Consider the following 13,760-nt stretch of genomic DNA (forward strand, 5'->3'; position numbering starts at 1 on the left):
ACGATGTACTTGGAAAAAAAAATATTGATAGGATAATCATTTGATTGAAAGAATCGCCTGATCAACTAGTCATCTCAAGTCATTTTTGTTTTTGTATACTCTTTGAAATTTACATTTAAATCCCAATAAATATAAATCAGTGGCACACAACATTCTATTATTTTGCAGAGGGCATGTCTACAGTATATTCTACAAATATAGCAAACATAACACTCAGGGTATTGGTACACTTTAATGTATTAAAGCTGATCATGAAGTGCCCCATAATATCTGAAAGCATTTTCTATTTAGTATTTTCCTTCTACTCTCAAATCTCCCATACCAAACTTGTTCTACACTACAAAGACAGAGGAGTTAATATCAAAGATTAAGATGATTAAAAGGCACAAAATCATAGTTTAACTCAAGTCATTCTGTTCTCTCATCATGGATACCAACGTCCGCATATCACATGGAGATACTTTCAATGGGTGAAGTGAAGAGATATTTAATTTTTCAGGGAGCCTTCTGCTGGTTCAGGGATACTCGGCAGCTCCGTATTATGCTGGGAGACAAAAATATTTTGCAGGGAGTAATTATTCAGCGAGGCAGGCACGGCCCACACACAAGGAGTGGGAGGACTGATAATACCCTCGCTTTTTTTTCTCACTCTCAAAATGTCACCAGATTTTTGAGGGAGATTACCACGTTACTTCTGGCTATGCAGGCTGCCCACGTACAAATCTACCTTGCATGCCTAAAAACCTTCCCACCCAATCCATTTTCTCTTTCATTACTGTCTCTGCTTCTATTTTCTCATTAATAATCACCAGCTCAACTCACACGACTGACCTAAAATTACATAAACTTCCCAAAATGACAGTTTGGTTACCTAATATACTGTTACCTAATCGCACTGAATATACTATACACATATATATACTTCAAATTATACATTTCTTTTAAAACTCAATCACTTTCTTCAAAATATCTTTCAGTTGTGTGACTTAATCCAAGATTTGTGATCTTATCCCCCTGATAGCTGCTTTATCCATGTGTGGTCAGCACAAAACACCTGTACAATTGTAGTTGATAATCAAAAACTTTGACAAAAGTAATCTTGAATAGAGGCATATGTCCATAATGAAATGCTTTAAAACTGGCCTGAACATTACTAAGGGACAGAGTATGAAAAAACAACAACAAAAACAAATGCTGAAGAATCCATTGCACTGTATAATGATCTGATAACTTGAGCCATTCATGATGAAGTTAATGCAGTATTGATAATTAGATAACAAAGAAGGGTATCACTCTCCGCCTCCCCCCTCCTTCCCTCCCCTCCCCCCCCCCCCCAAAAAAAAACACCCTTTGCAAAAAAAAGCCACCCTTTAATGTGAACAATGAACATGGTTTGCCTGCTGGAAAGCAGATGCACAATTATTCTAAAATTAGGGATAAAAGATCTGCAAACAGGCTGATGATGAATTACCCAAACAACTGAGATGAAGACAAAGGAGACTGAGAGGGGGGAGATGGGGAATGTATCTTGACAGGAGCACTTGTAGAAATCTGCTATCTTGATACCACCTGTTTACTGAATACTGTAAACTCTTATGGGGTGGGCACATTCAGGCGATTCCACTGTGATGAAACGGCCATCCAGAGGGCTGTAAACATCCACAGTCCGGGTGGCTCTGCCCCAAACAGATTTGTCTTCAGTCATCCTTGGGGGATAGAGATATGTACACTGGAGCGCAAGTTTACAATCTTCGCAAACTGCACGGGTGCAGTTGGTTCATTTTTTCAAATTTCTTCGCTCTTATCACACTCCTCCATTCTCCTTTTCATCTCCCCTGGCTGTATTTAAGTCCTACTCCAAGAGATAAAATATCTCTTCAGCCTGCTCATATTTAAAGACCAGATCACAAATGGACTTTTTCTTCCAAGAAATCAATTTCAAGATCCCACATTGCTGTTTTGTTGGTGTGCTCATTGGGAATATACATGTCATGTTTTTTTCTTGGGTTAAATCTTTGATGAAAATAAAACTTTTGGCAGCTCATTCCATGAGGGTGTATCTCTATCATGGCACACGAATCACTTTATAACATAACGGTTTCCGAGATAGATGTTTTGTCCCTATGCCATCAAATTATGAGGAAGTTGTAACATTCTTTAAAGCCCCAGATGTCTAGCAATAGTCAGCAAAGCATGCTCATCAATGCATCATGGCACCATCATGAAATGTGTTACTCAGCCAGAAACATTTCTCTTGGTTCAACTGGATATATTCCAAGCAGTGTTTCCCTCAACTCCACACCACTGGAATACACCCTAATTGAATCATAAACTGACTGCGTATCAAACTCACTCCCAGCAATCATTTCACAGGAAAAGCCAATGGAAACAAATCAATCAAGAATGGAAAAGAAATACAACCACTTCTCTTAAATACCACTGTTCTTATTTATTCCTAAAGATAAGTTACATATTATTGGAACAAACATTGCATGGCTTTTGGTCATATACTGTCTCACACAAGCAAGGAAAATCTTAATGGCCCGGGTAGCAGAAATACAATTGTTACTTGTTTGAAAATCTACAACTTCTGCAAATAACAGAACTGAAAGGAGGTCAAACTACTAGCAGGTCACACAGTCATTAAAAAGTATCAAATGTGATATTACTGGCTACGATTAAGAAGATCGTGACCATAAGTTTAAGTGTACGTTTTCAAAACATAACTCCCCATTGATATATATCTTTTATTCTCCATTTTATCTTCATCCCTACAGCCCTCTCATCTGATATTTCTTTGTTGTTGTCCTTGTTGTTGTGTTTTTTTCTCTCCCTTACTTTCAGGAGTGCTGAACATATATCGGGCCGGTAATTGCTGTGGAAGACCTTGTCCTTAAATTACAGCCAAATGAGAGCCACCACTGTGTGCCACGTCTTCATCCGGCTGCTGGGGAGAGCTCTGCCTTGAGGAGCAGCCAGAGAAGGGGTGGAGGTACCAGTCTCGCTGATTAGTCCATCTGCCCGGCATCTGCTTTGCGCATCAGGACATTTGTGGATCACTCATCACAGTGCGATTGTTGTGCAGCCGCCCGGCACTTATCACACGTTTAAAGGGGCACATCAGCGCATTCTGTACGGTTTTACAGGTCACAGGAGATGGGAGAGCAACAGCGATATCAAGGGCTGTGAATAGTGATGAGACTGTGGTATTTGCTCTTACTGTTCCAGCATGCATAAATGAATACTTTGAAAAATGCTTGGGACTTCAAACTCCCTAACAGTCGAAAGAGGTACTGAACGCTAGATGGTGATTAACATGATCATCAACAAATTGCACTGTATTTGTTTTGTTTTGTTTTCAAATTCTGCCTTTGCTAGATGTATTCTGAACACATCATCTTTGGTATCAAACATGTTGGTTTAAATGTGACATATGCCACTTGCCAGAAAGGCCTATGGGCCAACAAGAAGGTAACTGATTATATGCAATCTTCACATATTACTAAAAATATTTGATTAGTAAATTACAACTTATGAATACTGCATTAGTATTATCATACATCAGTCACACCCCCACACAAAATATAAATAAAACAAGTCCTAGCCTTCAAGAGAGACAAGAATACAATCTGAACTACTATATACCATCTTACTGCCAAATAAAATGCATTTTTATCACATCTAGTTTCACAGGACACAAAACCAAAGATACACCAAAGATACATTTCATGACAATCTAACCCAGAAGAGAAGGATAACTTTAATGCTAAGAATGAAGATTGAGTGGGAAAAAGATGGGGGGGGGGGGGGGGGGGGGGGGGAATGAAGAAAACATTGCAACATTTATTGGTTTCCACATAAAGCACAATAAGAATTATTCAGCCCATCATTAGAATGCTGCAACATGGTCTTAACTCCATAAATCAATTAAACAAAAATGGCAGCATGCCAACAGCACTGCACTGCACTCAGCTGGATGAGTTCATTTGAAGCACTAAGTGGTTAGCATAAAACTCTGAATTATAACTTCATGGATGAATACATCTACCACAGTAAATTAATCTTCCCAAACAAACAAATTATGACAGAAAGCAGGTAGTTTCAGTTTGGTTTTTGCTGTCATAGTGATGAAGAAAACAAAACAAAGCAGTTGATTTATTCAAGAAAAAAAAAGGTTATTTTCTTTGGCACCCAGCAAAAGAATATCTGTATCAATACTGACGAAAAACAGTGATAACAGCAGAAAAATCAAAACAGAGGTGCGAGATGCAACATGAAGAACAAAAGAGATTGTCACTTACAATGCACCTTTCCACGTCCATCTGGAAACTTGACATGACAGCTCAGAGTCTGCGGGCCTTGCGAGGGCGACATCCATTGTGAGGGACCGGTGTGTTGTCGGTGATGGAAACCACGTCAAGTCCACCCATTTGTAGGCCCTTGATGGACGACTATTTTTTTTTTTTCAATATGTGTTTTTCCAATGGGATGCATGGCAGTGGATAGTAAAAAAAAAGAGCAGAGGAGAGAGACAAGAGAACTGGTGATGTACACTGACATAATAACTTGACTAATCATGGACTTACGATAACTTGGAGCTGATGGACGATGGGCCGTCTGAGAAATATCTCCGACATAACTGTCTCTTCTGAGCATTCAAACTCTAGTGACTTTTTTTTATATGTCGATGCATCCAGTATATTGGCATGGGATAAACAGGATGTCGTCCAACCCACGGCACAAATCATGACTGTATTTGGCATGTTTAAGGGATTTCCACTGCTGGGAAATTTCAGTTTCAGTTGTAGTGCTCCCAGCATCAACCCTTGGACTAAAAAGGGGAGGGATAGGTGTGGTTGATCGGCCACTGGCAAAGTAGTTACAAGTCTGGATCCTGCCCAAAATTGTGTTTATGTTGTGCATCTGTACTGTCACACGTTTGTGCAGCACAGTCACATTCTTCTACTGCCTTGTTAAAAACAAACAAACAAACAAACAAACAAAGAAGAAGAAGAAAAAAACTCTTCTATACTTCATGGAAAGGAACATGAAGAGTTTAAAGTTTGTGTGTCCCTTTTGCAAACCTGAAAATTTGATTCCTTTCAGAAGCTGGTATACTGTGGAGGTAGGTAATTCAGACCTTTCCTCAGAATAATAAAACTTGAAACTTCTTTTAAATGTGATGAAGGAGAAAACAGTACTACAGATTTCCAATGAATTCATTTGGAGAAAAAAAAAATGTCAACTGCATCCTCAGTACAAAAGGGGAGCACATTCTCTAGTGAAATGGGGCTAGTTTTTCTTGTTCCTTTTAAAACTCTTAGACGTATTACTGTAAGATATCATACATGATGGTGGGTGTCATTATTCCTCAACCATGCAAAATTTCTTGACATTTGCAAAAGGGATATACAATGTTTAAAAACAGTTGAAAAATATGACCCTGAGGAAGCCTACATCCACAATGCCAAGCATGAACCTAACTTTGTTCAATCTTTCATCGAAATCAGAGGTATGGATACTGATTTTGGCTAATTGCTGTTCCTTGCCGCCTCTTCAAAGATGGAGCAAGTCCTCAAAATATCATCTTTATTACTACATAGGGTATTCCTACTGTGTGTTGAATAGCTCGTGATTATGAAATAACAGGATTAGGGGAAGTATTGGTAGATTATTTGCAGACAAGCTGCCAGAACAGGATCTATAGATATCGATTGATTGCAAAGTTGAGGGGTTAAAGAGTAAGAATTGTGTTTGGGATTTTACCAACCCATTTCTATTGGGAAGTGATTATCGTGAAGGTATGGAAAACACTACATAATATGCTGAAAGTAGAAACAGGAGCTGGAATGGTGGGGAAGTTCGAGATATACTATGGCAGGTGGTGTCAGGTAAGACGATGAGCATAAACCACAACACACTGAGCTGAAGGACTAGAAATTGTCAAGTGTTCCTCCTTCAAGGAGCATTTGGCTGGAAAGACCAGGAACAATCTCACAGGTAAGATTTAAAAAAAAAAAATGGGGGAAGAAGAGGAGGAGGTGGAAATACCCAAGATCCATTCACACCTTACATGGTAAAATGTCCTGCAACAATATGTAAGTTAATAAATAGAAATTACTTCATGCTATCAATCCCCAGTGTTTTATAATGGTATACACCTATTGCATCATTACTAGCAACTTGCATCATGTCTATTTTTCTCTTCCTTTAATGACCTGAATGCTGAAATCAAAGCAGCCTGACAAGTTGTGGCTAACATCAAGGACACATGAACAGGTCACTTGGCCATTGAAAGGGTTGACCATCTAATGAAGACAGTTACAAAATGATGGGGGGAGGTAGGGGGAGGGGGTGGGGTGGGGTTGAGAGAGGAGTGGAAAAGGACCAGTGCTATGTGAGATTGTAGGATGTTGATAATGTGACTTACAGCATGCCCAACATTAATTTGACCACATAGGGTAACAGCATAGAAAAACTAGCTTAGAACATTCTCACACCTATTTCATCATTGAAGAAAAAAGTAGAGATAAAAAACTTCATTTGAAAATATCAAATAACTATAAAGACCATGAACCTTTAATAGAGAATGCAGGAACAATAGTGATTCATTGCTGATCAAGGTATTTCACTTTCTCCATGTAACCATGCAAAATGAATGAATGAGTGGTTTTAATTCTGTATCAAACAGTAGCTTATCAGCAAAAGTCTGCTGGTCTTTTGCAGAAAATGTAACTTTATTGGAGAAATCACACTCACCTGCCTGCCTGGTCCAATCCCTTTGACAATGACACGGACTGTGGTCATATTCTTGTCCAAGGCTTTCTGAAAAATATCAATGGAATGGGAAGAAAAGGACCAAAAGAGGTTATAGCAATAGCAAAAGGTTACCCATAGCTCATGGGTTAAGAAAAAGGAAATTTTCAACAAGACCAGCACATGACTCAGAGAAATAATTATGTCACTTACCTTGATTTTATGGGACATGAGTGTAAGAGACACTTGAATTATGCAAAGATAGACCATCAGTGGTTTACTGACGTATTCAAACTTTAGTCATATCTTGGTTTTTAAAGAAATGATTCTGACAACCAGAAAATGTGCATGAGGTATGTCTGACAAAGGGAAAAAGAAATATTGTGTGCAAAACTGAATTCTAAGTATTGCAATGTGCTTTGCTGGAACAGGTGAATTGGACAGCTCACTGCTACATCCTTTAATAGAGAGAGAGAAAAAAAATACATGCATTTGCATGAATTCATAAACCGACTTCTCAATATCCCGTTCAAATCATTTCACTCTATGAGCCCATTGCCTACAAGAGCTGAATGGATTCTTATGTACAGTCTATTGTAATTACAAAACCTTGCAAAAAAGGGTTTAGGAAATAGAAAGGACTAGAGTTCAACAATGACATTGCATTGCACAGTGCAATCAGATGTGTGGTTGTGCTTTTCCAGATTTTTTATTTTTATTCAAAGGGCCCAAAGACAAGCCAGAGATCACAGCCCACATAACTAGGGGTATCCAGCTGTCCTCAAAGCTAATGGTATCTGGTGTGGCATGTACAGAATGTCATTAACAGGCGATGGAAAATATACATTCTGTGCTGGAAGACATCAGTCGCATGTTGTGCATATGTGAGCCATCACCTCAACAGCCTGATATAGTCACTGAATACTGATTTCCTGATTCTCCATTTTGTTTCATTTTGTTGTTTGTTTGTTTGTTTATTTTTTTGTCCTCCAGACTATAGTGGTTTTCTTATTGTATAGAATTTGTTCCCTTTTACTTTAAGATTGCACACAAAACAAACAAATACATCATGGAATAAAATATCAAAGCAAGCCCCCTCCCCCTAAATAACAGAAAACAAAAACAGAAAGCGCACACACACACACACACATACACACACACACACACATACACACAGATCTGAGAATTAGTCTGGGAGGTATTGGCAGTCTAGCGTGCTTGAGATTACTCAAATACCATAGTAACACGCTTCATAAATTGAACAGTTTTGAATATCAAAACATTCTCATTCTTATGAAGTTCTACAAAAAGTAGTTGATACATCCAACAATTCAATCTTGGACAAGTATGAACTTTCAATTTCTTTGGCAAGTGAATATATTTTGTGATTGTCTTGGGTTCAATGTCTGCAACTAAATTTGCACAATATGGTGATAAGGCATGTGCATGAAACAGCAGCACTACCAGGTACTTCTGAATTAGTCAATTTGGTAATCTGCTCTTGGAAAACAGAGAATCAAGAGTAAAGGAGTAGTTATTGAATTTATTAGCACATTTGGACCATGCTTATTCTCCCCATTACACACATAGAAATTGGCAAACGTTAATGATTATGTCCCTTGCTTTTTAGCCTAGTTTGCATAAGCTGTTCTTGCAGCACACATGTGATGATTTAATGTTGAAATGAGATGTGACATGTTTGATATTGCAACTTTATAAAAGTGAAACTAAAACAACGGAATGGAGATGTGATACAATTTGTTATACTGGACTATCAACCATTCTAGCTTTAACTCACTTTGCCAAATCACATATTGTTTCACATATCTTATAATGGAAAGTGTTTGCAAATTCATACAAACATTATGCATGTATGTCCTCCAGAAGGCACAAAAAGAGATGATTTTTGAGTACCTCACTTCGCTTTATTTCAGTGTCTATGCGATGGAGTCTCAACTTTTCTTTACATTTGCAGTCTTCCTATTGGTAGCATCATCATCGTCAGCTGTTAAGAAAATTTTTCCTTCCAACTCATACCTCACAATAACCAGATGGGAATTTTTTTTCCTGAATCCTCTCTTTTCTGGCTATTTTCCCCCCTGATAGTTTAGGGAACAGATAACAACTGACTATATATTTCAGCTACACCACTCATCATAGTCTTCAAATATCTTATGAGAGCAGATGAAGCTGACATATGATATGCTATCAAAGACAATACTTGTATTCAAGAACTTCCTTTCTCTCTCTCCCTCTCTCTTCAAAGTCATATTAACCCCTCTACTCCAAAGAAGGAGAACAATGCAAAACACCGTACTTTGAGTAAATGTACGACAATTACTCGTATAGGTTTCGGTTCTTCTCCTTGCTCTGATCAGTTGATGGCAGCGGGATGAATTGAGTAGAAAATCATCAAAAAGTGCAATCTGGCCATGATTAACAGAAATCAGGAGAAATGACATGATGGATGGCAATTGAAAGAGAGATTGTGCCACTTGGCATTGCAGCGGACTAGTTTGCAGGACTGGGATGATTTTTTTTTTTTCTGCCTTTGCATGAATGACCAGCTGGGGTAGAGAAATCATAGAAATCCTAGCTAAGCAAGAATAAAAGAGTTAAATGGCAAAATAAGCTGTGCAGCTGATTCATCACATTAATGATTGCAGCCAGCCATAGCTCTGTGAGATAACGTACCAAATTTAGACAGCGCTTCACCCAACTCCCCCACCCCCTCCACCCACCAGCATCCTTAATCTAGTACAAACTACAATTGTAATAAACATACACAGTTGACACATTCATTTATGTGGGTGTGTGTATGTGTATGTGCATGTGTGTGTGTGTGTGTGTGTGTGTGTGTGTCAAATCTTCATATCATAATTTTTCATATTCTTTGAAAATAGAGATACTCCCTGTGTTCCTGCTCCTCCCTGGATATTCTGCATAAGATTAATACCATGGACAGCTAATAAGCAGGGCTCTGCATGCCTGCTGTCCACATGTGAGTCATCCTAATTCATTTCTTTTTTCTAATGATAACAAATAAGAGGGGTGGACAATGAAGCTAAATTCATGAAACAGATTGGATATGAATAGGGAAAAGGGACAATCATTAATTGTCTACAAGTATTATGTAAATGAGAGCCTTCACCCTATGCAGCTGTTCTGCCGAGTATTTACATGTACCAGGTAATCCCATTAGTTCTTTTGTTTTGTATCTTGTACTCATTCTATCCTTTTTGAGGTGACACAGTAACATTTTGGAATTTTTCTCGGACACTATGAAACTAAGACTCAATTATGGACTTGCTGATTCATAGCGTACAAATGAGGCAACAGTTTTGTAATCAATATAATTATTCTCACATTGCATGATTAAATGGACATTCCTATCTCCTTATTAGACAATGATATCTAAATGGCCTTCCCATGCTTGATAGATGTTTAACAAACTTGGTTAATTAAAAAAGCTTCTCTTGTATTCCCCTCCCTGGCCCCCTCCCTTTAAAAAATGGTAAAGTTGATAAACTGCTTTGGAATGATAAAATTTAGATTTGACTTAACAAAGTTTGCTACACATCCTGGATTTTAAATAGAGTGACTATTATGGTAACCAATAATTTCTCATTCAGTGAAGTCAGAATAAGAAAAAAAAATTTCAAATTTGTTTAAAATGTTACATGATTGTAACATCTGGTAAAATATAACAAACACAAATATTATTTCATAAAAAGAAATATCCCTTGTCTCATATCTGAACTGTGGGAATATGAGATATAAGTAAACAAAGTCATGTCACCTTGAAGTAATTGAGAAGTTATCTTAGAAGAGAAAACAATTCCTATCTAAGATCTGTATATCACTGTCTAGTTAAATGTTTTATTGCAATATCTGTCTATGAATTTTCACAATATCACACAAAAACATATTTGCTTAAAATGCACTTAATGATACACACCCTGATCACGTGATGACATACTGTAGGCTGCTCAGTCACAAAACTGACAATTTTTGTCTACAGAAGATCACAGTTATGCAGATCCTGACAATTTAAATATCATCAAATATCTGCATTGCATGGGATTCTTGGAGAAAAGTACTTTCTGATTAAACATGTTCTGCATTGACAACATAATCTTCTGCTACACTGTTGATGTAACTCTTGCCAGGTACTGCCCTTTTCTTCTTTTTTTTTTTCCCCTGCAAGGCATAAAAGACATTAATCAGTGTTTTACAAGCAACCTTGAATGACAACTTGAAATCGTAATGCATTAGAGTGGGTTAAATATTGGTACCTTATTATCAAATCTCATGCCAGATATGCTGTTGATTTCATAACAGAAGTGCTTAGAATTTCTTGACCTATTACATCTTAGCTCGATAGCAAACAAGTTTGCTCGCTATCAATGCAAATTCTGCCTCAAGATCTATGGAGATTTGCTCCTTGAAAGTCTGATTATAATGCAGTACAACACAACTGTTCAGAGAAGTCCATAGTATATAGTAATACACATTACACAAAACATAAGTAGCACTTGTATTATCCACCCAATGGTAACTTTAGAATAGTGGGAAATAAACGAGGCAGTGCAGAGTGTGTCACGGGGGGCATATCGTGAAGCATTTTGTCCGACAAAGTTGTCGGACAAATTTGCTCTCAGCCAGTCAGATGCAAGGATTTCAGTAGCTTGTAACAGTTTGTCAGAAAAATATCCGACCAAAACGCTTCATGAAATGCCCCCCTGGACTCCCAAATGTTTCTGAGGGTCACTATAAGTAGGTCGAGTGATGTGCATTAGTTGTTTTATAAACTGATGACATGATTTAAATTCTGCCAGTTTTGCAAGATTCCCAGGACAGCATCAGCTCCAAGCTAAATGAAATGCACTCATGATTGCGATACATTTGTTTTACACAGGCAATGCAGCTGAGTGCATATGAGCAGTCGTTAATACCGGTCACTATTGATAGTACCCGAACACTAGGTGAAAAGTAAAGTCGGGTCTTCAGGCAAAAATAGAAGATTGGTCACGTGATAGCTCTAAGCCAATCATGTGATTTGGATCCGTATCATCATTTTATAATAAATGTTATGACTCCCTGTAGAGAGCGAGCCATATTTATGATACCAGCAGACAATATGGTTCTTTATAGAATCCACCCCCCCCCCCTTCCCACAAGACTTATGGGTATATTGTTTCCATTTTAACTACTCTTATGGCTCAAGTTTAAAAACCCATATTCATCCAAAATGTCACCACTGTGCTGGTAGTGCTACAAATTCACAAACTGCACCACCCTTGCTTTTTATCTGTCTTTATGTACATTTAAGGAAACTGTAGCATCAGTATTGGATTAAGAATGTGCATGCACTGACAGAGAAAATGCAGCTGATAAATCCAGAGAAAGGAAGAAAGAAAGAAATAAGAAAGACGGATTAAATTAACCCTGGCACTTGCTGTATTTGCTGAGCTTAGGAAACTAGAACCTGCAGTACAACAGAGAAACACAACTGATCAAACACACATTGCCAACTAGAAATAGCAGCTGGTTTGGAAAATGGGGAAATATTGGACAAACGGAGGACAAAGAGTTCAAAAAAATCTCCACAATCTAAATCATATTGTCTCTGACTGTTGTTCAGTAATTCCCCACAAAAGAAAAAATCTACAGCTCTGCATATCTGATATGACACAATATTAACACACACAACAACAACCAAAAAAACATCTTTTTGTGGAGAAAAAACAAAACAAAACTGGAAAGTTTCATATGTTTCCATGACATGAAGAAAATAAAACTAGGTCCTATTACTTGGCATCAAGCTAATGCAGTCTGGTGACAGCCTAGCACTGCTGTCATATAGAGGGATAAAGATGCTAAATTATTGAACATAACCATGGAACAATGTACTTGTATTTGAGTAAGTGGTGACATCATCACCAATTACACAATTTATGCAATTTTTATCAAAAACATATCAAACTTCAAAATATCAACCTCCCCTTTCTTATATTCAATTTTGATAAAACCTCCATCTTTTTGTTCAATTTTGATGAAACCTCTATCTTTTTGTTCATCTGAGTTTTCACTTGATATCATTTCATTTATTTCCATCACTGAAAAAAAATGAAAAGTATACAAATATATAACAAACAAAACAAAAGATGACACCACATATTGATACTATGCAAACCAGCATAAATTGTACAAAGATAGCCAACAATAAAATAATGAAAAAGAAATGTACCTAAGAAAGCCTTTGTGTATGGCTTGTAGAACCTACATGTACAATATACTTGGTGTAAAAAGAGATCATTAGAACCAGCAGAACTGACAAAGCAGTCATAGAAAAGGAAAATATCACACACAAGGCTTTGTATAAAAGCTAGTACTTTCACACAGAACCTCAGTGTGAATTCAGAAGTATCTTTTTTTACCATTTTAAAAAATACATATTCTTACATTAATTGTTCAAATTCAAATTATGTCACAATACTGGTCTAGTATATTGCATTTACAATGAATATATAGACTTGTTATTACTAACAGACAAATGGTAAAACTGATGACATAATCTAGTTAAGATAAGTATGAACATCAGCATTTATCATAAACATTTTTATCAAATAAGGTTGAAGAGTTTTTTAATGATAATGTTGCATCAAAGAAGCAATTTGCCTCTTGTTTATATCTATCAATTTAAGAATCTTTTAATGTATTAAATAATTTGGTAATCTAGTGCTTGATTTAATCTACAGCTGTAGTTCTGACTTGAAGTTGACTGCAGTGTGAAATCGTCCTTTTTTGTGACATTCTCATCAATGCATGAACTTGGTCTCTGCTATCATTAACCATTCTACAAACTCATGAATAAATTTCTGCATTATGACTCATCCTACTAAATTCTTCTGGTGATGTTCTGTGTTATCTTATGTTGTTTACGATAGTTCAAATACAACATAAAAGTAGCCCCTACTCCAAAAAACGACCCCCCAACCTTG

The 13,760-nt window shown here is 37.2% G+C and overlaps 1 protein-coding gene across 2 annotated transcripts in view; it reads right to left on the bottom strand.

Moving 5' to 3' along the window:
- Positions 1-2,227: 2,227 nt before the first annotated feature.
- LOC139743317 (small ribosomal subunit protein uS11m-like) overlaps positions 2,228-13,760 on the bottom strand; it is a 122,310-nt gene continuing 110,777 nt past the window's right edge. For both annotated transcript variants that reach the window (XM_071653808.1, XM_071653809.1), the window contains exons 6-8: positions 6,760-6,825; positions 4,302-4,451; positions 2,228-3,130 (exon numbers count right to left, since the gene is read on the bottom strand). In XM_071653808.1, coding sequence (XP_071509909.1) covers positions 4,344-4,451; positions 6,760-6,825 — 174 coding nt within the window. In that variant the 3' untranslated portion in view covers positions 2,228-3,130; positions 4,302-4,343. The remainder of the gene's footprint in view (positions 3,131-4,301; positions 4,452-6,759; positions 6,826-13,760) is intronic.

Source organism: Diadema antillarum, unplaced genomic scaffold, assembly GCF_040938485.1.
Source record: "Diadema antillarum isolate AM-2024a unplaced genomic scaffold, OU_Dant_1.0 seq00001068_RagTag, whole genome shotgun sequence".
In the NCBI taxonomy this organism is placed as follows: Eukaryota; Metazoa; Echinodermata; class Echinoidea; order Diadematoida; family Diadematidae; genus Diadema; species Diadema antillarum.